Here is a 24,652-nt window from a genome sequence, read left to right as displayed (position 1 = left end):
CTCCATCTTCAGATCCCCATTATTTTTCAGGTTCAATCTTTCCCCTACAGCTTTAATTTCATTTCTAGTTTCTGAAAGATTGCAGTAATGAACCCACCACCTGTATTATGGATTCTCACACAGCCTGCCTTTCTTCCCCAATCTTTAAGCTCTGTTCCTCAGTGAGTTTATTCATCTGAGGAGAGTGACTTTATCGCACAGCTTAGTATTAATTGAGGCATGAAACCAAGTCCCATCCATCCTTTGTGCATACACACAGACGAGGGGGGTTAAGAGAGGGCGAGAGATGACAACAAAATAATGATGAGATCTGCTCCGAAACTGATTGAGGGTTAAATGTTGGGGATAACTCCCTTTTCAAATAATCAGAAAAATGAGCGTTCTGCACAAGTACAGTTAATTGACCAATGTCAACAGAACAAATTTAACACTGTTTCTCCAGCATGCACCCTCTCTATCCTTATCCACCTCAATCAGTTTAAACCCTGGAAAGTGCAATGCTTGAAATGACAAGGAGAAATTTGAATGTGAATTTGATCATCAATTATTGCGGGCTACTTGATCTAGTGATGGACTAGATGCAAGTCCACTGTCCTTTGATTTCACCGAGACAAACTTCAAATTTCTTTAAGCAATGACCAGAATGGAATGTACAAAATTTCACCCTCATCTTTAGCCTCGAACTGCAGTGTCATTATGCCACTGATGTACAAAACAATTTAAAATAAAAATTCATTTCCAAGTGGAGTTTTCTGCCACAACCATTTTGTTTTACTCTGAGAGGAGCTCTTCTCATGATAATATTTTACTCAAAAGCTTTTTGCTGTTCATTAATTTAACAGCGTAGCACATTGATCTATCCTCCCAGGAAGCTGTGACTCACACCTGACTCATACTCAGTCAAGCTGCAACCTTCAACCAACTTCCTGTGTAAAGCATCTGTCAGATTCAACTGAAAGATTAGAGTAGCGTTACTGTAAATCAGATCAGCAGACTCAGCTGATCCTGTGCACTTAACTGGAGAATGCCTCTCAGGTAATTGTTGATTATGTACCCATACATCAATGATCAAATACTATCATTGCTTATTGGAAGTGACTTCTCCGACATACAGCATAAGATTATGGTATGGTTAGTTAATGACAAACAGGAAGTTGATTTTTCTTGTCTTGATAGTGACCTGCAATGGGGTTTGAACCTCTGAGCCAAACTAAGACTCATCATTAAATAAATGCTTCTTTCAAATAAAAACAGAAAATACAGGGCAGGTAGCAACCATAGTAAGTTTGCAGATGACACCAAAATTGGACGTGTAGTGGACAGCGAAGAGGGTTACCTCACATTACAACAGGATCTGGACCAGATGGGCCAATGGGCTGAGAAGTGGCAGATGGAGTTTAATTCAGCTAAGTGCGAGGTGCTGCATTTTGGGAAAGCAAATCCTCGCAGGACTTATACACTTAATGGTAAGGTCCTAGGGAGTGTTGCTGAACAAAGAGACCTTGGAGTGCAGGTTCATAGCTCCTTGAAAGCGGAGTCGCAGGTAGATAGGATAGTGAAGAAGGTGTTTGGTATGCTTTCCTTTATTGGTCAGAGTATTGAGTACTCGAGTTGGGAGGCCATGTTGCAGCTGTACAGGACATTGGTTAGGCCACTGTTGGAATATTGCATGCAATTCTGGTCTCCTTCCTATCGGAAAGATGTTGTGAAACTTGAAAGGAATCAGAAAAGATTTACAAGGATGTTGCCAGGGTTGGGGGATCTGAGCTACAGGGAGAGGCTGAACAGGTTGGGGCTGTTTTCCCTGTAGCGTCGGAGACAGGGGTGACCTTATAGAGGTTTACAAAATCACGAGGGGCATGGACAGGATAAATAGGCAAAGTCTTTACCCTGGGGTCGGGGAGTCCAGAACTAGAGGGCATAGGTTAGGGTGAGAGGGGAAAGATATAAAAGAGACCTAAGGGGCAACTTTTTCACACAGAGGGTGGTACATGTATGGAATGAGCTGCAGAGGATGTGGTGGAGGCTGGTACAATTGCAACAATTAAGAGTCATTTGGATGGGTATATGAATAGGAAGGGTTTGGAGGGATATGGGCCGGGTGCTGGCAGGTGGGACTAGATTGGGTTGGGATATCTGGTTGGCATGGACGGGTTAGACCGAAGGGACAGTTTCCATGCTGTACATCTCTATGATTCTCTATGATTCATCAGCTATACATACAGAAGCATGAAAAATGAATGTCGAGAGGAAAAAGGCATTTTATAAATAGAAGACAAAGGATGCTAGTGCAAGGTAAAAGGGAGCAGTAATTGGGTAAGAATAAAAGATGCATCTCAAGAGGAGGGAAACTGTTATAGAAGATGTATTACTAGCATTTGCTGTCCCCCCCCAAAAAAAGGGAGTGATCATTATGATCAGACATTTCTGGAATCTGTGAATCTAAGTTATTAGAAGTTCTTGATCAAAAGATGAGGTGCTGTTATACTCTGACTTCTGTGTCCTTTGCCTTCTTAAGTCTGAGTGGGATGGTCCCTTTCAAAACTGCAGAAGATGTGGAAGAATATTCCCAGATTTTTATTTTTATGTTTTCATTCGAACATCAGTGTAGAACCAGAAGGGAATGCAGAAATAAAATCCTTCAGGCAGACAAAAATCTCTTGTTGGAATCCTCTTTTCACTTTGGTACAAAAGAAATGATCAAGTCATTCAGCTCGAAACTCAAAGCTATCCCACTATGCTGCTTTTCTGGGCTGCTAAATCCAATCATGCAATCCATGTATAATTGGACGGTTGTTCAATCTTGTACTCATTCATGATTTCATGAGATACAATGGAGCTAGACGTCAATCGCAACTCAGTTTCTTGTGTTAGGGCAACTTTTGAACAACCATACTTCCAACCACATGGGATCAATGCAATTTCACCAGGTTCCCCATTTCCTCTCCACTCACCTTATCGCAGTCCCAATCTTCCAACTCAGCACCGCCCTCTTAAATGGTCCTATCTGTCCATCTTCCTTTCCACTTATCACTGTCACCCCCACCTTCATCTACCTATCGCATTCCCAGCTACCTTCCCCATAGCCACACTCACTCCCATTTAACTCTCAACCCCCTCGGCCCACAAGTTTCATTCCTGATAAAGGGCTTATGCCTGAAACGTCCATTCTCCTGCTCCTTGAATGCTGCCTGACCTGCTGTGCTTTTTCAGCACCACACTCTTCGACTCTGATCTCCAGTATCTGCAGTACTCACTTTCTGCAACTTGCGAGCAATGGAGTGTATACCAATGTATGGTAATAGCACACTTGCTTTTGCCTAGCAAAGAAAAGGAAAAGAGAGAGCAAGCTAGCATTGTGCTCCCTTAAACCTGTCCAAATGCTTGATTCCAATAAACCTTTTACCAAATGATAAGGGGAATCAGGTCCCTGGAGTCCTCTGTTACTAGTTGAGCTAAGCAAAACAAACTTGGTAGGGAAAAAGGTTGCATCTGCAATTTGTTTAAAATTCAAATTTCTGAAGACTTCCCTTAAAAAAACACAAGTTGTTTGGCATTATTGTAGGAAAAGGATACTTATTTCTCTCTGCAGAGCAGATTATTAGGACATAGAACATTTTATCAGAAGGGCTTATTGAGATAGAAACTGCAGGGTAATTTTCCAATTTCATGCTACCAATGTAATGGCAGGAAGTGACTTTGCCGAACATTGTTAATCTAATTTCATTTTAAATATTTAAGAAGAGCATAGAGGATAAAGGAAAGGGGTACTAGAGCAGGCATGTTCCAGTTCTAAGTTAAAGAATGAGCACCAACACAAGCATGATGAACCAAGTTGTCTCCTTTACTGTAATTTTCCATGATCCACCTAAAAGGAAGCTATAATCTAAACCTTGAAAGCACAGGACAGACTGTTCATGCCTCGAGGTCCAACCAAGCATTGTTTTTGCATTAAGGATGGCACAGCAGTAATTTTAAGCATCTTTATTCTTCTTGATTGCTTGCTATTTCAGTTTTTATACTAAAGCAGCATTTGAATTTTTAACAACCACCAGAAGTAAAAACAAATTCTCTACCTTCAATGGCAGTAACAATGGAACAAAGGTATGTCTTGCTAGGTCACTTCAGAGGGCCTCAAGAGCCAGTCATCGTGATTGCGATACCAGAATCGCGTGTGTCTGAACAGCAGGTTATCTTCTCAAACAATGCGCAAATCTGCTGCTTTATTAAAATAACACAATCAGACACCTCTTGGACACTTGTTTAAAAATAAAAGTGAAAACTCAAATTTTCTAACTACCATGTTGGAATTTGTACTCTAATCCTCTTAATACCAATCAAGTAACACAACAGCTTCATAAGCATACCTAACTACTCTAACCCAGCAAGACGTTCTTTTCCCACAGCCCTGCATATTACATACAGGCACTTCTTCATTTCAGGATCCCGCTCTGATATTTTTAAAAATCTGGTGTAATTTTAGTTCTTCTGTCGTGAGAAGGGACACAGAATATCTGTCCAAAGTTTCAGCCAATTTCTTGATATCTATTATTCATGCCTGTCTCAGATGTTAACTTTAACTACTCCCTTCCTCTTTATACTGGCATAGAAATTTTTAGACTTCATTTTTTTGCTAGCTTACTTTCAAATGATCTACTGATTATCTATCCTGCTGATTTCTAAAATTTTCATTAACTTCTGACCATCAATCCCCACTGCGATATGTCTATCAGTTTTGTGAGATCCTTAAACTTTTGGTCTCAGATGGCTCATCACACTTTATTTAGTATTTCATTTCTTAATTGAATTTACCAGTATCTTTATTCAGAAATATCAAATACCTCCTTCAATATCTTCCACTGCTTAACTATCATCCTACTTCGCAATAAAATAGAAAATTGCAGATGCTGGAAATCTGAAACAAGAACAGAAATTGCTGGAGAAACTCAGCAGGACGTGTAGCATCTGTGAGGAGAAAGCGGAGTTAATGTTTTGAATCTAGTGACTCTTCATCAGAACGGATTCTGATCCTTCCTTTTAAGCTACTTTTCCAGCCCACTTCAGCAAACAGCTTTCGCTCACTTGTAATTGGCTTGAAGGCACTTGTCAAGACTCAAGTTTCTCATCCTCGCACTGAAACGGAAATTCTACACTCAAGACAGCTACTACAAAAGCACACAAGGCTAATAGTTTACATTTGTATGCAATGTGAAAAAATACTGATTTTTGTTTAAATTTTAGGCTTGGGAACAAGTAAATTTAGTGACAGAAGGAAGGTAAGGGATGGTGGTGTTGGTTATTAGGGAACTGGGATGTTGCAGTTATGATTATTCTACGACATATCTTTCTCCACTGACAACCTGGCCACAGTGGATTGCCTCACCCCTTCCTCAATTCCTTACTGAACGTGTGGTGACAAAAGCTGTGCCCTTTCATGAGCAAGATTGTGCAGCAAATCACAGTGGAACCTGACATGCTCTCTACCAAGTGCTATAGGGCTGTTTGTGTAAACCTCACAAAGTTATGTGCTTTCTATGCACATTGCTCTCTGGCAAGAGAGAATTAAGTGCATTCAGCTTTTTTGAACAGACCACTGTTAGGCAACAATGAACAGCAAGCTGAAATGCTGCAGATGAGGAGCATAATGCCACATGGTCAGACACCTGTGTGATCACAACAGCCCAAGGCAGAGGTTGCAGTTGCAGCTGAAGATCGGTTTCAATCACCAAGTTCTTAGAGGAGAAAAACAGTGCAAACATTGTTCCTCATTAGATTTCAAGTCAGAGTCACTCATTAAACACATTAGGTCAACATGGCCTCACGTGAGGGCTCTCTTAGAAAACTCCCTGCACTGCATGTCCTCCACTCTTCCTTCCAACCATGTTATATTCCAAAGTGAATTCGTATGAGTGCACCAAGGACTGACCAGCCAATTCATGCAGAGGCTTTAAAAAGGTCAGGACAAAGATGTTCAGACCTGCTTTCAACCAACTTAAACAGTTTGAGTGCATCAAACACTTGAGCAATTGCAGCAATAGCCACAGAAGCACTCAGCAACCAACCCTTGATGGTTTGTTTGAGGGGGTGGGTGCTGAGTGGGCGACTGTGGGGGGGGGGGGGGGGGGGGGGGCAGAGTGGGCAGGGGTGAGCCATGTTCAGCCACGTGACAGAGATGGCATTAACTGGAGTTTTACATTTCAAAATGGCAGCTATACCATTAATTCAACAATACATGACGACCGATGCAATGGTCTGCTTTCATAATAGCAAAGTCTATTTACAAAAACTACAAACAGAATTCACAATTAAAACTAAAATCATTTCTGCTTTAAAAAGCGATGTATTTTCTAGCAGTAATGCCTGTTTCCACACCGTAAGGATTCTATGGTATGGGCCAAACACAGGCGAGTGGGACTAGTTTAGTTTGGGAAGCTTGGTCTGCATGGACCAGTTGGACCGAAAGGTCTGTTTCTGTGCTGTATGACTCTAAAGAAGTGAAACACTATACACTGTTGTGGGATTTTTAGACGTGATCAACTAAGGATCATGTGGGCATGAAAAATTACCTTGGCTCCATTCGGACAGGGGCTAGTGGTGGCTCTATACGTAATCTTCTATTCTACATAATGAACATACTATCCCAATGCAGTAATGAAATGTAAAGTTTACCACCTCCACTTATAGTCTACTGCTTTCTATCCCATCCTCAGTTAATTTTATTTTAAGCGAGTTAGCACCTGTACTGAAACAGCAGAGACATATTTTAGATAAATCAATTTATTGCTCCCAGCTGTTAAAAGACAGTTTGAAAATAATGCAGTTTAATCCTCTTGTTCAAATATAACAGTGGAATGAGCTAAGGCTTTTCACCTGATTAGTGCTCACTTAGAAATAATTTTAATTATGTCATTTAGCATCCAACAGAATAATCAGTGTTGTTTCTTTAGCTATACTTCCTACTATCACATCAGTTTCCTTCAATTTTATGCTTCAATATTTTTGTTGGATACAGAAATGAAAATCACTAATATAAACATGATATAACTGCCACTCTTAATTGCTCATCCAAGTCAGAAGAGCGTCAGTTCAAGCCCCAATCCTTGAGCTCATTATACTAGCACTTTAGGGCAATTTGGAGACAGTGCTGCATTATCAAAGGTACCAGCCTTCAGATTTATTCTTTCAGCTTGAGAAAACAGTTATCAAGACTATTCGATAAGAAGCAAGATATCATTTTGATGCTCTGATCAAGCCTGGACCTGGCTTTTTAAAGGCTACTCAGACAGACAGTCATCTCATTGCCATTTGAAACACTTTGTGGTGTACGTGTTGCTAAGTTTGCCCACATGACTGACTACACTTCAAAAAGCATTTCCTTAGCTAGGACATTTAAAGGAAAGTGCTTTCTTTACCATAGTAACCAATGTGTAGCAAAGTAAATAATTAATGGACATCCACAGCTGTGACATCAACATCCAGATTTTATACAGAACAAAATCATCGAAAAAGGAGTATGTCTATCACAGGGTTCTAACAGGCTAAGGATGAAATTTGTCTAGTCCTGACAATCACGTCAGCTTCAATGAATGATCAGAAGACCCAAAAAACATCTGGATAAAAGCCAAACCAGTCCATATACATACACAGGGAAGAAAGGAGACAGACCTAAATCCAGTAAATACAAAGCCATAAAAGTTGGATGAATTCTATTACTGAGGAGGCAGTGTTAACATTAGTGGATTTGTAAATCCGGAGACCCAGGCCAATGTTCTGCAAACACAGTTTTGAATCCTGACACAGCAGCTGGGGATACTTAAAATTGACAAAAATTGGCACTGAAAATTGTTCTTAGTAATGGTGAGCATGAATCTATCAATTGTCATAAAATACTTCTGGTTCAATCATGCCTATTTACAGGGGGAAATCTCCCACCCACATCTGGTCTTGCCTACATGTCTATCTACCTCCTGATCTACAATCATTTTGATTTTTAACTGCTCTCAAACAGTCGAGCAAGCCACACAATTATATTCCAGCTTGTTACCATCTTCTCCAAGACAACTGGAGATGGAAAACAAATGCCAACAGCAAGCACATCCCATAAAAGAATAAATAGATGAACATGCCTTCAGACCTGTAGGAGACCAATATGTAGATAACAGCCAGTAGCTTTGCAACTCTAGGCCTTTTGCCAACTACCTGAAACATATTGGCAAATTTATTGTCAATTGCCCATAACATCTGTAACTAGATGTACAGTGCAAGATAGCACCAAAAACTTTAGTAATCTTATAATAATATGAAATACTGATTAGGACACTTCCAAAGCATCAGGTTGATGTGTGCACATAAGCTAAGTTACAGAAGTTGCGTGAGCTGGTAAATGAGGATACTGTGGGAGCCACTTTACAGGCAACACATCAATCTACTCCCACCTCCAACTAGGACAAGCAGAGATCTTCTCTTTCCAATGAAATCTGGGAAAGATTTTTCACTTTTTCATCCACAATTCCTTAGATAAACGAAGCTGTCCATGTCCATACCCATGTCCACACATTCAAGACAAAACAGCCCACTTATTAGCAGCTCATCTATTAGCCTGAACATCGAATCCTCAATCAGTGGCTGCAGTCTATAGAAATGCTGTCTTCAAAGCTTCATCTAATTATTAAGACTAAAAAAAAAAGTTGCTTGTGATATCACTTGATTAGTGCATTTGAGACACATTCTGGTCAGGTATTTTATACAGAAACTTCCATGTTCATTTAGAACTGATTAACATCTCCTCTTTGAAATTGATTTACCTCATCTTTTAAATCTTGGTACAGTGAGAATAGCTTTGTCTCTCAACAAAGTGGTTGTTGGCCCATGCCTCACGTAGAATCTTGAGCATAGGTTGAAACCAGAGTACATAATGAAGGAAGTGCTGATAAGAGCCAGTCTGCAGATGAGATGTTAAACCAAAGTATGCTTTCTCGTAGGTAAATGTTAGATCCTTGACATTATTCAAAGAACTACTTGGGAGTGCTCCTGATTTCCTAGCCAGCACTTATCTTAGTGAACCAAAGTAGCTCATTTTGTCTTGCACCTCATTGCTGTGTGTGAATTTGCAGTGCCCAAATTGATTGCTGGCTGTTTTCCTTACAAAAGTGACTATGCTTCCAAGTAATCTAATGAATGTGAGGAACTTGCAAACATGCAGAATGTATGAAATGTACTGTGGCACTGCAAGTTCTTCAATTCTTTACTGCTTGGGGCCTTGATGACATGGTCTCTATACATTTGGGTTAAAAAGTGTGGTATTGGAAAAGCACAGCCAGTCAGGCAGCATCTGAGGAGCAGGAGAGTCTATGTTTCAAGCATGAGCTCTTCGTTAGAGCTCATGCTCAAAACATTGACTCTCCTGCTGCTTGGATGCTGCCTGACCGACTGTGTTTTTTCAGCACCATACTTTTTGACTCTGATCTCCAGTCCTCACTTTCTCCTCTATACATTAAATTACAAGTAGCTCTTCAATTACAAGTAGCTGAAAGTTTTTGTCAAACCTTTCAACTGTGAACATTAGAGCAGTTTAATAAAGAACTGGAAAATTGTCAACAAGGGAAACTATCCCTTAAATCACCCAAATAAGCAGCACAAATGAAGCTTCTGCTTTCTTCAAAGGGACTCTGTAGGTTCTTGAGACAAATAGGCTATTCATGGGTTGCGTGCTAGTCAACAAATTCTTCACTCATGATAGGAAGCCGCATTCTTGGCCAACAATTCTGAAGGCTTCATGGTATCTTACATAATATTTGCCTCATGTCTTGTGCAATCATGTGACATTGTTTGAAACAGCAATCCTAATTTATGTCCTTCCACATGACAATACAGGCATAAGCCCACCTCATTCAAAACATCCTTGAAATATTTTAACTTTTCAACTACTTTTGAATGTTCAGTTACTGCAGCAACAATGTAGCACAGTTACAAATGGAATTAGATTTAAACTACTAATATTTAAAAGAAATATCAAAAATCTAGCACTCTTGGAGCACTTTTTCTTAAAAAAATAGTAAACTGCTGGATTAGCAAAGTTAATTATGCTTTCCTAATTAATTTCTTCACAAGATTTTCAATAATCTTAACAATTTAGCCAAACTATCCAGAGTGATCAGAATTAACTCCCTATTGTAGCATTCAATTGTTTATGAAATTCTTCTGGATATTGACTTGATTACTCTGCTTGGTAGTAGTTTACCTGTAAAATGAAGAATTTTCAAAATCTATCATAAACATACTTTTCTGTAGGTTGAATCTGTGACACATAGTTTGACTGAGACGTTAATAGCACAAAAGCTTAACTTTATATTTATCAGACGGTTACCTACCAGACTGAAAACACCGAATCTTTCCAGTCTCCTCACATAACTCAATTCCCCGATACAAGGAACCAGCCTCACCATTCTTATCTGCAGATCAATGTCACCTGGCCACTACATTCCACACACAGTACCAAGTTTCTTTTCTCACCCTAGCCCCATACAGGTTTAATTGGTACTTCTTCAGACTCTCAGACTGCTGATTTAGCAGTGCACTTCAACATGCAACAATTGCTGCTCTTTATCTGTGTGGATATGTTCACCATGAAATCTGTTACTCACCTCATGAATTAAAGTTGATGTATTTATATGGACTATCCTTAAATGCCCCCAAGATGTTGGCAGGTCATTACCTTGAACCACAATGGTGCCCAAGTAATGACAGGTACTCCCACAGTACTAACAACAAGATAATTCCATGGAATTTGATCCAGCAATTAAAAAAAAGCAGTGATCCAAAATCGAGAGAGAGAGCGAGAGAGAGAGCGAGAGAGAGAGACTTGGACAGAAACGTGGATGTTGTGGTATTGACATATGTATGCTCCCTTTTCAATCCATGTGGTACATGTTGTGGGTTTGTGAGATACTGATTTTGCACACACAAATCCTCTAGTCTGTCTGCATCTGTAGCCTCTTTAAAATTGCATTATTTATCTTATTCTTCCCACCAAATTTCATGTCTCAAGTCCATTCTGTTTACCAGTCTCTTTCATACGTCCTATTGAAGCTTATTCCTATCCTCTTCTATAGCTCACAAGTTCCTGTGGTAAGTGTATGGAATGAACTGCCAGAGGATGTGGTGGAGGCTGGTACAATTGCAACATTTAAGAGGCATTTGGATGGGTATATGAATAGAAAGGGTTTGGAGGGATATGGGCCAGGTGGGACTATATTGGGTTGGGATATCTGGTCAGCATGGATGGGTTGGACGGAAGAGTCTGCTTCCATGCTGTACATCTCTATGACTCTAAGTTTAGGTCATTAACCAAGCAATGTAGTAATCCTAACAATGACCAACTAGGAACCCCACTATATGCCTTCCTCTTACCTGCAATCAATTGTTTACTATGACGTTCCATTTTAACCCATTCAACCAACTTTATATTCATCTTGCCCAAGCACCTTTATTCTACTCAAATGTGCTTGCAATCCTGTTTTGAGACGCTTGACCAAATGACTTTTGGAGGTCCACACAGACTTCAACCACCAGCTTAGCCTTATGAATCCTCTCATACCTGATCAAAAAAATCCAACTATTTAAATATTTTCTTCACTGTCCTTAAATCAATACTTGTCCATGTGACTGTTAACCTAATCCAGATTATCTTTTCCAAACATTACCCATCACTGACTAGCCAGGAGTTGCTATGCTTATCCTTGCATTCTTTTTTGAACAAAGGAGTCACATTAAATCATGCAGTCCTCTGGCACCAACTTTATATTGAAGGAAACTTGAAAGATTATAGCTGGTATCTATGCAATTTCCACCTTTATTTCTTTCAATATCTGCTTATGCATCTCCCTGATGAATTGCCAAATTTAGGAAATACCAGCTTTTCTAATACCCTTTCAATTTTTTGTTCAGCCTGTGTCTCAACTATCCAATTTTACAGCATAACATTTGTGGCAGTGCCAGATGCAAAGTACTTATTTAGTTGCTCAGCTGCCCCTTTACGTTTGGTCCCTAATTGGCCCACTCCTCCCTCTACCATCTTTTATTATGTATTTGCTGCTTCACCTCTCTTACTTTCTTTTGTTGTAAGCTTTGACTTTGTTAATCCTATCTTTTCTCTGTAGGAACATACCTCAACTATAATGAAACCATCACCTCTTTAAACAGGCAATGTTCTGTACCATAGCTTTACCTACCAATCTTTGAAACAGACTACTTTCCAATTAAATATTTGTACTCAATTTCTCATTGCCCTTTTCCATACTGAATCTAAGCCTTATGATACTACAATCACTAATTCCTAAATCTTTTTTCAACTGATACCTGTCCCAAACATTATTTAGAACCAGGTCTACCAAAGCCGCCCCCTCCATTGGACTGGAAAAAGGTCATCTACAAGTTCTCCCGAATATACTGTAGAAATAGTTCCCCATCTCTCCTCTTTATATTATTACTATCCCATTTCTATTAGGGTACTGAATTCCCCGGGTCACCACACTATATTTTGCACCTCCATTTCTTAGAAATCTGTTTATTTTCCTTGAGTTGTTAGCCTACAAAATACATCCCTGTTGGCACTCTAATCAAATAGATTGTCCTTGAGCTTTCTTGTTCATGTTTAATCCATACAGTTTGCAAAGATCCAACCTTCGACATAACTGATCCCAATTTTTAAGGAGTCCAAAATCCTCTCACCTGCCCCATTTCCAAAGCCACAGATTAATTTCCTTGACCGTCCCATTTCTCTACTTATTAGCAACCAATGCATCAAGTAATCTGGAGAGGACTACCTTTACGATTCTGCTAGCTAGGTTCTTTCCCAACTCCTTCAATCTGCCTGAAGTATCTCAGCTATCTTTTCATCTACGATGCTGGTGCCGGCATGGGTGACAACTGTTTTTTCTTCATTCTCCAAAACAGCAAGAAGTGGCATCCTCCATTCTGACAACAGGCTGGTAATGTTCCACCTTGGATTCCGATCTGTAGTTATTGAAACTTCTATTACCTTAACTCTAGATTCGCCATCACTATTAATTTCAGAATCTTCCTCCTGCTTACCTACAACATTTGAGCCAGTCATACTGCTATGGACTTGGCTCTGGTTATAATTAACAAAGGGACCATCACTCTGGTAAATTTTTAGAACCAAATTCCAGCTGGGAAGAAAGATACATTAAAGGCCTCCTGCACTACCTGCTTGGTCCTCCTTGATTACCTAGTAACCTATCCCTGCTCTGCCTGAATAAGCTTAAGATGTAGATGTATCACATCCAGAAATGTGCAGACATGAAAAGCTAAGCTTGCTAATACACAATGTGATGTGAGCTACCACTCGGATCTTAAATCTAGAGCTCCAGCTTCAGCACTTCCTGCATATACTGTCATTGTCCAGGACATGAACAGGGCCAGAGTCCAATCTACAACAGCATGGGAATTCCATCAGACTGAGATGCTCTGCAATACTTCTCTTTTCCCTTGCACCTATCATCTCAAGTATTAATGTCAGTCCGATTCTCCAGCATTCAGACTGGGATTGTTTAATCTTTGAAACACTTGAAAGGAACTGAAGAAAACTATCAGGGGCTGAGATATTGGGCTTGTTAGAGATCAATCATTTTCATTTCTCCAACTTTTTCAATATCATGGAATACATGCAGCACCTATATTTCCAATTTTGTAGTTCCTTACACCTATCTCCTTTAAGTTTCATTAATTGTTGCTTGCATCCAGTGTAATTCATTATAGTTCCAAGTCACCTCTCAATTTCATTGCCTATCCTAATTTGGTACCATTTGCACATTTCATTCATTTTGTCCTAAATTTCCACGCCTGCGTCATTAATGGAAATTAGTAACATTTAATTTTCCAACAACAAAGCACAGCTAAACAAAAGATTGAAGTTATAATAGCTAAATTAAGAAAGTACAAACCTTCCAGACCATCTTTCAGGTTGGAATTCGTCAGGATCGTCAAAAATTTCAGGATCCCTGTGGACAGCAAAGGCGACGAATAATGCTAAGTAACCCTTCGGGACCACATAACCACAAAGTGTGGTGTCCTGTTTGAAACAGTGTAGGAAAGCAAAGGTTTAAAAACATGCTCAAATTAGAAAATAATTTTGAATTTAGTCTTCCACAAAAGAAGTCAAATAACTTACAAAAAAAACCCATCTTATCACATTTCTCAGGACATTCCCACGAATGACCTTCAAAGTGTGGACTCCTGTTACAGAGGCATAAACTGCTGCATCTTAATACGAACAATCCGGATTACTCAGAATCTTTGTCGAGCCACTGAACAGTTGTGTCATACAAGACAATTTGAAACTGAACTGCATAAGAAATCAAGATAGATGAAGAAATCTTTAACAGGTAGGTATTAAGGGCTATCTTAAGGAAGAAGAGACACACACTGACACAGAGGATGAAAACCTAATTTTGCTGCTTAACCAGGAGCTAATAGTAGGTTAATGAGTTGAGTATTGTTGTGAAGAAAGAATCAAGTCAACAAAGGTATCGATGAGGATTTCAGCTGGAAATTCTGATGCAAGGGCAAATATACAGAAGTTGAAATGAGGTTGACAGCTTGTCTTGGCTTCAAAAAGACACCGAGGTTACACAGCCTCAGGCACCAGGAACAGGTATGGTGGTGGTTATGGCACTGTGTTTGTGACTGAAAGCAAGACAATGGCTTTGGTCTTCTCGATATTTTGTTGGAAGAAAATTTCCTATGTCAAATATTGGATGCCACACAGGCACGGTGATAATTTATAGACACCACAAAGATGTCAAAAAAAAGAGATCGTGGTGTTGTAGAGTTGGGTATCATTATATGTGGAAACTGTGTGTTTGTAGATGACATCCCCAAGGGCAGCATGTAGATGTGAAATAGGAGGGGGTCAGGAGTAGATTCAAAAGGGATACCATAGGTAGTTGTGGGAGCAAGAGGAGAAGCCAAAGTAAGTAATTCCGTGGCCAAAGTTAGATAGACAGGGAGGCAATGGCCTCGTGGTATAATTGCCAGCCCCTGAATTCACGGATCCAGGTAATTTTCTGGGGACCTGGATCCCCACCATGGCAGTTGGTGGAATTTGAATTTAGTACAAAAAAACCCACCGGTCTAATGGCGACCATGAATCTGTTGCTGATTATGGGAAAATAAATAAGGGAAACAAATCTGCTGCCTTACCTCAGGGACTCAGAAGACTTTTGGTCTGTAGAACTCAAGCAAGGAAAAGCCGTAATCAGACGGTTCTATCCTTACATACAAAGGAGCTCATGAATTTCTCTCACATTACATTGAAGGTCAGGTTGGAGGAGGGCAAGGGGTTTAAAAACATTGTTCACAGTAGAAAAGAAATGCTGGGAGTCATGTTCACATGACAAAATGATCTTGAAATAGTGAACAGTCTGGGCAGATGAATACAGAACTCAACAGTGCTTTACAAGCACCAGTCACATTAGCAGTGAATGACTGAAGCAACTGGGTGCCATCCGTCTACGTTGTGAATCTCAGGTGGCAGAGATGAGAGGTGCACCAAGGTAAACTGCCAAGGTGAGAAAGAATGTTTTTAAATGGGGACAAGGGCAAACATGGAAGTGGATGCATAATTCAGCAGATTAGTGGACAAGAAATGTATTCGTGAATGAGAGTCAAAAAATAGCTGAGTTGGAGTTTTCAAAGTATGGTTGTATGAAAAATTAATTCCAGCAGTGTACAAAGACGACCTAGGGTTGGTGCAGAAAGGGGACTCATTGGAGAGTGATAAGAAGAAACTGATTAAACTGATTTGTACTTGATATTACGAGAGTAGCAAGATAAAGGGTGCCTGTGACTATGAGTTGGGGGTTCACTTAGATTCCTGAAGTACTGCAACTCTCCAATCTACACATAAATACTGAATGCGTCAATGTAGTAAGACCTTTTAAGGTGTTTCACAGGTGTGCTCAGTGATTTTGCTATTTAACTGGCTAGCTCCTTCAATTACCTGGTACAGGGATAAAGCATTGTGGCAGCACTGCACCATTTCACTATGAATAAGTTTATCATTAAGTAGTAACTGTTCCAGGAAAGTCAATACCTGCTTTGCGATTCTTCGACCCCCAATAAAGGATGGCCAGAGTCTTTCCACCTCTAGTAGCACATGGTTCAAATAATCTTCACTTTCTTGAGCTCGTTTACGGAGGTCAGTCTAGAGGTAAATGTTACAGTGAAAATCAGCTTCAATTTAAAGTTTAAATTAAATGTGGCCACTAGCGTAGCAAGGGCCCATTCTGGCAGTGAGTCAACTGATGTCTGCCCCTCTGGATTGCAATGATCACCAATCTATTTATAAGTTTCATTCTGCACATTCCCAATAAATTGTAGTTATAATTTTTAATACTGGACTACAGAATATTTGGATACTTCAAAAAAGTCATATCCAGCAATAATGGAACCATTCAACTTGTGAGTTTAAGTGACCTTGTTTGAATATAGACTTTATTTTGCTGCCTGATCAAGGCATTTTTTAAAACAAAATTATATCCCTCAACTTGTACAGTTCCTAATCAATAATGTAGTTTGGTCTGAATAAAGACATTAAATTCTTGCGTTATGTTGGCCTATACCATCGTAAATTCAAACATTGCCCCTTGTATAACTCATATTTCCATGCTGTGGTGCATGTTTCAAGTAAACAAAGCAGCTTGTTTATAATGCAAAGCATGTAGCTTATCATCATAGATATGGAATTATTGCAAGTTACATCTGACTTTTCCAATATGATGGTGGCTTTTCCAATATGATCAACCTAGTCTAATCCCAGCTTCCTGTATGATCGCATGTTCTGCTTATTGCCCATAAACTCTAACATCCTATCCTCTAACTGCAGTTTCCTTCTCATAATTATTCATATCCGACTTGGTCTAAATTCATTATCCTGTTCAGTTTCCACCCTTAGTAATTGCACTTTTTCGACTAAATATCCAAACACATTCCAAAAGAATTTAGGGGCTAAAGTTACCAATTTCTGCCTTGTTCTACTGTAAGAACTAAAACGATCAAACCTCCAGGAACACCAAGCAAATCAGGGTACACCAAACTGGACATTGAGTGATTGCATTACATTCCATCAATTAAGTCAAAATCTGACAGAGCAACATTCTAAGGGACAAAGAGTGCTCCCAACCAGATGATTCAGTCACTACTGAATCTACCACCTGAGAGAATCCTTAAGAAAAGGAATGCTTTCACAAGCGCTCAGCCCAGAGAACTTGGGATTTTTGTTTTAAAGTTCAGTCATCATTATCATATAATTCAACATAGCAATCAATGTACAGCACAGTTTCATAATCAGCGGTTAGAACACACTGCTAATCTGCTGGGTACTGGTGGTGGGGAGGGAGATTTAAATGCTAGCCATGACACAGAAGAGATGGGAGATGCCCTGTTATTATATTTCAGAGTTTGTGTATTTTGATCAAGTATTTCAGGGTAGGGTTTTGCAAATCAGTTCAAACATATTAATTGTAAGTCGTCCTATACATTCCTAGTACCTATACTGAACTTGCAGTTCTGGAATTGTGCAATAAAACGTGCAGAGCAGCACAGTGGCTCAGTGGTTAGCACTGCTGCCTCACAGCACCAAGGGACCCAGGCTTGATTCTGGCCTTGGGAGACTGTCTGTGGAGTTTGCACATTCTCGCCATGTCTGCATGGGTTTCTTCCGGTGCTCCGGTTTCCTCCCACAGTCCAAAAGGTGTGCAGGTTAGGTGAATTGGCCATGCTGTTCGATGCATCAGTCAGGGGTAAATGTAGGGAAATGTGTCTGGGTGGGTTACTCTTTGGAGGGTTGGTGTGGACTTGTTGAACCGAAGGGCCTGTTTCCACACCGTTGGGAGTCTAATCTAAAAAAGATTAGAGTTAGCTCACTGGAAAAAAAGCTTTAATACTCATGTGCACTTAAAAAAAAATGCAGTTATCTTTGTGGGATCAAATGCAGCACACCAAGTCCTGCTTGGTTCAGATGTCCCAAGTATCTGACAGTTCAAACCTTGTTTAGTCTGACAGAAAATTGACTACAAGCTTAACAGCATTAACTAAAAAACATGTTTTGTGTTTCAGATTGGACTGGTTCAATTCCTGGTAACATACCAAATACTCATTTATAATAGTACACTGTTTTTGCCTGTCTGTACTTGATTAATCAGGTGGTTGAGTGTGGCACATATGTCAGAGGGTCTTGAATCTTATTGCCTGCACCCTTTTATCAGTTGGACCAAACAATTTTTATACTTGTAACATTTGTGTATGGAATGCATCAGTAATGTTTTAATTGACCAACTGTCATCCTATAGGACAAGTCCCACAAATCTGAGTTGTCTTTTGCTTTCAAAAATCTCTGTCTACAGGTGCAATGGGTAAAATAGTCCTAACAATTCCCTGAAGGTTTACTCCAAGCCCACTTCAAGTGGCATAGGAGGGATGACATGGGAAGAACGCAAAAGCACGACTGATCCAGTAAGGTATCCCTGCAACCACTCCCTGTCCGAAGTCAACGCATTAAAAGAGCAAAGCTTAAACCTGCTTCATTTTGTCAGTGTTGCCTTGTGTTTATTTTGGGTGCAATTGATTCTGCTGAAGTTAAATCAGATGACTTTCAAGCTGTCAATGAAAAAATTGTTGTTTGTGGGCCTGGGAGGGGTCTCTCAGGGCCAATGTGGAATTGAGATAAGATGAAAAGGTAATCTCAGGGGAGAAGATGGTATAGGAATGATGGAACAGCAAATAGGGACAATAATTGAGTGAGCAAGGGCAGGCAAAGGGAGGCACTGGATAGGCAAGGCTAGTATGGGAGGAGTGGATGCGATGATATGTCTGGTTAAGTGCGCCTTTTGCTTAAAAGCTAGTCAGTCAGTCAGTCATTACAGACTTACCCAGGTGGTGGTGGGAATTCGTAAGTCACTGTCTGGTAGATGTAGTAGAGGCAGAAACCCTCATAACATTTAAGAAGCATTTAGATGTGCATTTGCAATGCTAAGACATAAAAGACTATGAGCCAAGTATTGGAAAATGGGATTAGAAAAATAAAGGTGCTTGTGTTTGACCAATGCTGACTCAATGGGGCAAAGGGCCTTTTCTGTGCTGTAAATCTTGATGACTAAGTATTAATTTCCTGACATGTCCTCATCTTTGGAAATTTAGGATGGGGACACAGTTGGATGGAGACTCAAGTCAACCATGATCTCATTCATTACTTCCTGCAAGAACTTAAGACCCGATTTAAGCCACCACTCAATCCCACCCAACGCTTAAAAAAAAAGGTCTGAGTGGATTAAAATATTAGACATGACCTGACACTTAGTGTGGCTATAGCTCTTACTTCCATTTTGGCAGGTACTGAGTAACACCCTTGGCCCAAGTGAGGATTTTGTGGAAACAAACTGGAATATACTGACATTTTTCAGAAGCCTTGGCATGTGTGTTCTTTGTCCAGCGCTAGCCTCATTAAGAGTAGCATGCCCGAAAGAGGGGCTGGCCAAGAAGAGGGATAAATAAAGGGACAAGGGAAGTTACTTTGGCCTTGAAAAGGAGAATCTCAAATTTTTCTTTACATCATTAGGAGTGGAGGCCTTTCCTAAAGTTAATTAGAAATGGTCATTCTGGGAATCACAGGTGGGACAGTTTGCTCTGGGCTGTGGCTGAAAATGACCTGAAGACAGCTTCCATGTCAAGTGAACCAAAGTTCCCCCTTCAGAACAGACTTACAGTATACAGCACTGGCGATGTGCAGCTTTAGTCAAAGCACAAGGACAGACACAGATTGGTCAGTTAGATGACAAGACAACTCTCAGCAAATTGTGATCACTGCTGCTTTACCACGAAGATACAGTTTTCCTTTTTAACAAGGCAATAGCAGTTTTTTTTAAATAAAATCATTCAAGGGATGTGGTGATTGTTTGTTAGGCCAATGTTTGTTTCCACACTCTAATTGCCCTTGAGAGGATGAGGAGGAGTACCCACAGTGTTATTAGGAAAGAAGTTCTGACCCTGCGGCAACGAAGGGACTTTGATACAGTCCTAAGTGAGGATGACGTGCAACTGTAGTGGCTTCTGGCTGAAAAGTAGTCACAATTTGAATCTGTGTTATGGGCCAGTGATACCATATGAGTGTGGAATGTGGACCGGAGATCTATGTAAATGCATAATTTGGAGGTAGCGGTGTTGGACTGGACTGTACAAAGTTCAAAAATCACAAACCAGGTTATAGTCCAACAGGTTTATTTGGAAGTACTAGTTTTCAGAGCACTGCTCCCTCATCAGGTGATTATGGAGTATGAGTGTGTAGGACACAGAATTTATTGCAAAAGTTTACAGTCTGATATAACTGAAATTATATACTGAAAAGGACCTGGATTATTTAAGTCTCTAATCTTTTAGAGCGGGCATGTTAGTTTCAGTTCTTTCATACGTAAATCTCAGAACTTAAAGTACATTCTCAAGTGAACTTTAACAATAGGTGCCATGTTGGCCCAGATAATGCATTGAAGGCGTGAGGTACCCTGTGTGAGGCTGTCTATACCCTAATGTTCAGACGGATTCGAATCTAAAAAAAGAATTCACTGAATCTTGCATAAATTCATGCAGTTTTTGAGCAAAATAAAATGTAATTCTGCAAGTACAAATTCACCTCACAAACTTGTGTGTATGCGTGCATGCTTGTGGGTGTGCGCACACAGTGGGCGGGGGACAGAATGGGTGTCTGTGAGACAAGTGTGTGAGAGTGTGTGTAAAAGGGGTATAAAGTCTTTGGAGAGGGTACACCACTTGAGCGCACGTCTGTCTGTGTGCACGTAGTGCAGTGGGGTCACCTGTAGTGTGACATGAACTGAAGGTCCCGGTTGAGGCCACCCCCATGGGTACTGAACTTGGCTATCAGCCTCTGCTTGGCCACTTCGTATTGTTGCCTGTCCCGAAGTTTGCCTTGGAAGATGGTCACCTGAAGGGCTGAGGTTGAAAGTCCCAGCCCGCTGATGTATTCTGACTGGAGAGGCCACGCTCCTGTCTGTTGATTGTTGCGCCGTGTCCATTCATCCATTGCCGTAGCCTCTGCAAGGGTCTCACCAATATACCATGCCTCAGGCATCCTTGCCTGCAGAGTAGGAGATAGACAATGGTGGCTGAGTCACACGAGTACCTGCCACATACATGGTGGGTGGTGTCCGCATGGTAATGGTGGTATCAGTGTTGACACTGACATGTCTTGCAGCATCTACCATGACAAGGTTGTATGGTGTTGTCCTGAAAGCCAGGCAGTTTGCTGCGAACAATGATCTGTTTGAGGTTTGGTGGTTGTTTAAAGGCGAGAGGTGGAGGCGTGGGGAAGGTCTTTGCGAGGTGCTCATCCTTATTGAGGGTGTGTTGCAGACTGCGAAGAACATGGCAGTCTTTCAGCTCCTGGGAAGTATTGGACAATGAAGGGTACCCTGTTGGTTGCAGCTTGTGTCTGTCTCATAAGGAAATCATTACAGTTCCTCGCTGTGGCATGTCAGAACTGGTGGTCGATAAGTTGGGCATCAGAGTACTTCCAAATGCCCTTCATGTCCCCCCTCATCTGAGCAGATCCTGTGTACGTGTAGGGCTTGTCCACTGGGGATGGCTGTTTCAATATGTTTCGGGTGGATGCTAGACAAGTGTAGCATCGTGAGGTTATCCGTGGGTTTGCAGTAGTGTGAGATACTGAGGTGCCCATCCTTGATGGAGATGCATGTGTCCAAGAGTGAGACAGATATGAGAGTAAAAACAATGACTGCAGATGCTGGAAACCAGATTCTGGATTAGTGGTGCTGGAAGAGCACAGCAGTTCAGGCAGCATCCAAGTAGCTTCGAAATCGACGTTTTGGGCAAATGCCCTTCTGCCCGAAACGTCGATTTCGAAGCTACTTGGATGCTGCCTGAACTGCTGTGCTCTTCCAGCACCACTAATCCAGATATGAGAGAGTAGCCCATGGTGAGATCGATGGTGGGATGAAACTCATTGATATGACTGTACAGTTGTTTCAGTGACTCCTTGCCATGCGTCCAGAGGATGAAAATGTCGTCAATATGTTTGGTGCAGTGTTGATTGGAGGTCCTGTGTAGAGAAGTTGTCTTGTTTGAATCTGTGCAAGAAGATGTTGGCATATTGGGATGCAAACTTGATCCCCATGGCTGTAGTGTGTCTAGAAGAATAACTGGTTGTCAAAGATGAAAACGTTATGGTTGAGGATAAAGTGGATGAGTTGTCGGATGGTGCTCGGAGATTGGCAGTTGTTGGTGTTGAGTACTGAGGCTGTTGCTGCGATGCAGTCATTGTGGGGGATGCTGGTGTAGAGTGCTGAAACTTCCATTGCGATGAGGCACATTCCCAGTTCAACTGGTCCGTAGGTGCTGAGTTTCTGTAAGAAATCTGTAGTGTCGTAACAGAAGCTGAGGGACCTCTGTACAATGGGTTTCAAGATGCCTTCGACGTAGCCAGAGAGGTTCTCACACATGGTCTCATTGCCTGATACGATGCAAAGTCCTGGTGTGTTGGCTTTGTGTATCTTCGGAAGGCAGTAGAAGTCACCTACGTGAGAAGTACATGGGATGAGGGCGGATTGGGAACTCTGAAGGACTGGATCCAAAGTCCTGATCAATGGGCTATCTTTGGTCGGATCGCCTGTAGTGTTCCTGGTTGTTCAGTTGTCAGTATACTTCCTTGCAGTAATCTGTTAAAAATCACAACACCAGGTTATAGTCCAACAGGTTTAATTGGAAGCACTAGCTTTTGGAGCGCCGTGCCTCCACAACCACCTGATGAAGGAGCGACGCTCCGAAAGTTAGTGCTTCCAATTAAACCTGTTGTACTATGACCTGGTGTTGTGTGATTTTTAACTTCGTACATCCCCAGTCCAACAAAGGCATCTCCAAATCATTGCAGTAATCTGTTCTATTCAGAATGTCAATGACTCTTTCTTTATCTGCTGTTCTGATGACAATGTTGCGATTGGTTTTGAGAGTATGGATGGCGTTGTGTTATGATCGGGTGATGTTTTGCTCTACCTTGGGTGCGGCTGATGAATCTGGCAATTATATATTTCCTGACGGTTTGAGCATACATATCAAGCTCAGGGCAGTGCCCTCCGGTGGGGTCCAACTTGACTCTTCCTTTGGTTGTCCCTCTATGGATCTCTGGTGACTGTTCCAGTTTCTCGGTGGGCTCACTGCTGGAACCTTGAAAGAATTCCCAGAGTCTCATTCATCTGATGCACACATACAAGTTTGTGGGGTGAATTTGTACTTGCATAATTGTATTTTGTTTTGTGCAAAAACTGCATGAATCCATGCAAGATTCTGCAAATCCCTCACACAGGGTACCTCATGCCTTTAATTATTATTTGGGCCAACATGGCACCTATTGTTAAAGTTCATTTTGAGAATGTACTTCAAGTTCTGAGATTTACATATGAAAGAACTGAAACTAACATGCCCGCTCTAAAAGATGAGAGATTTAAAACAATCCAGGTTTTTCTTAGTATATAACTTCAGTTACATCAGACTGTAAACTTTTGCAATAAATTGTGCCCTACAATGTTAAAAATCACAATACCAAGTTATAGTCCAACAGGTTTAATTGGAAGCACTAGCTTTCGGAGTGATGTTCCTTCATCAGGTGGTTGTGGAGTACACAGTTGTAAGACTCAGAAATTATAGCAAAAGTTTACAGTGTGATGTAACTGAAATTATATATTGAAAAAGACCTGGATTGTTTGTTAAGTCTCTCAGCTGTTAGAATGACCATGTTAGTTTCACTTCTCACATTCTCAGGTGAGAATGTAACTTTTAAAAAACAGTTTTGTGATTTACATATGAAAGAAGGGAAACTAACATAGTCATTCTAACAGTTGATAGACAATGAACAATCAAGGTATTTTTCAATGTATAATTTCAGTCACATCACGCTGTAAACTGTTGCTATAAATTCTGTGTCCTACAATCTCATACTCCACAACCACCTGATGAAAGAGCAGTGCTTTGAAAGCTAGTGCTTCCAAATAAACCTGTTGGACTATAAACTGGTGTTGTGAGATTTTTAATTTTGTACTTAAATGCATGCCACCTATTGGTTAAATTGCAATGTTGTAGAATTAATTTAGCTGGTCTGGTCTGCTTTAGTATTTGACTGAGGCCATCTTGTGGCAAGACCTAATGCTTATTCTGTAACTAAGGGAGTAGAGAGAAGGCAAACCAAATAATTTGACACCAGAGTACTAATTCCTACAGGAAGAGTACCATAGCGTTGCAAGACAAAAAAGGTCACATTTTGTTGGAGCTTTGCGTCTTGCACTCATGATTGTCTACCTGCCAATCAAGCAATATTCTCCTCTCTCTGCAAATTGTCCTATCAAGACAAAAAGCTTCAACAAAATGTATTTTTTTTAAAGCAATATTCAAACTCTGTACTCGTCACCCTCAGCCATCACTCGCTAACGAGTATGACTTCCCACTGATGAAATTCTATGTCATTGGTCATTGGTTCATACATTTGTCAGATGTTTCTGGAAATGGTCTCAGACCTTGAGATCATCGGCATTGCTTTCTCCAGTTCCTTTTCAGG

General features: G+C 40.7%; 1 protein-coding gene across 5 annotated transcripts in view; it reads right to left on the bottom strand.

Moving 5' to 3' along the window:
• The window catches only part of LOC140491197 (uncharacterized), a 122,101-nt gene that overhangs the window by 20,175 nt on the left and 77,274 nt on the right, over positions 1-24,652 (bottom strand). For all 5 annotated transcript variants that reach the window (XM_072589179.1, XM_072589203.1, XM_072589194.1 and 2 more), the window contains 2 exons: positions 16,115-16,225; positions 13,965-14,092 (listed from right to left, as the gene is read on the bottom strand). In XM_072589179.1, the coding sequence (XP_072445280.1) occupies positions 13,965-14,092; positions 16,115-16,225 (239 nt within the window). The remainder of the gene's footprint in view (positions 1-13,964; positions 14,093-16,114; positions 16,226-24,652) is intronic.

Source organism: Chiloscyllium punctatum, chromosome 2, assembly GCF_047496795.1.
Source record: "Chiloscyllium punctatum isolate Juve2018m chromosome 2, sChiPun1.3, whole genome shotgun sequence".
NCBI classification, from domain to species: domain Eukaryota; kingdom Metazoa; phylum Chordata; class Chondrichthyes; order Orectolobiformes; family Hemiscylliidae; genus Chiloscyllium; species Chiloscyllium punctatum.
The sequence above is the reverse complement of the archived record's forward strand: the minus strand, read 5'-3'. Positions and strand labels throughout refer to the sequence as shown.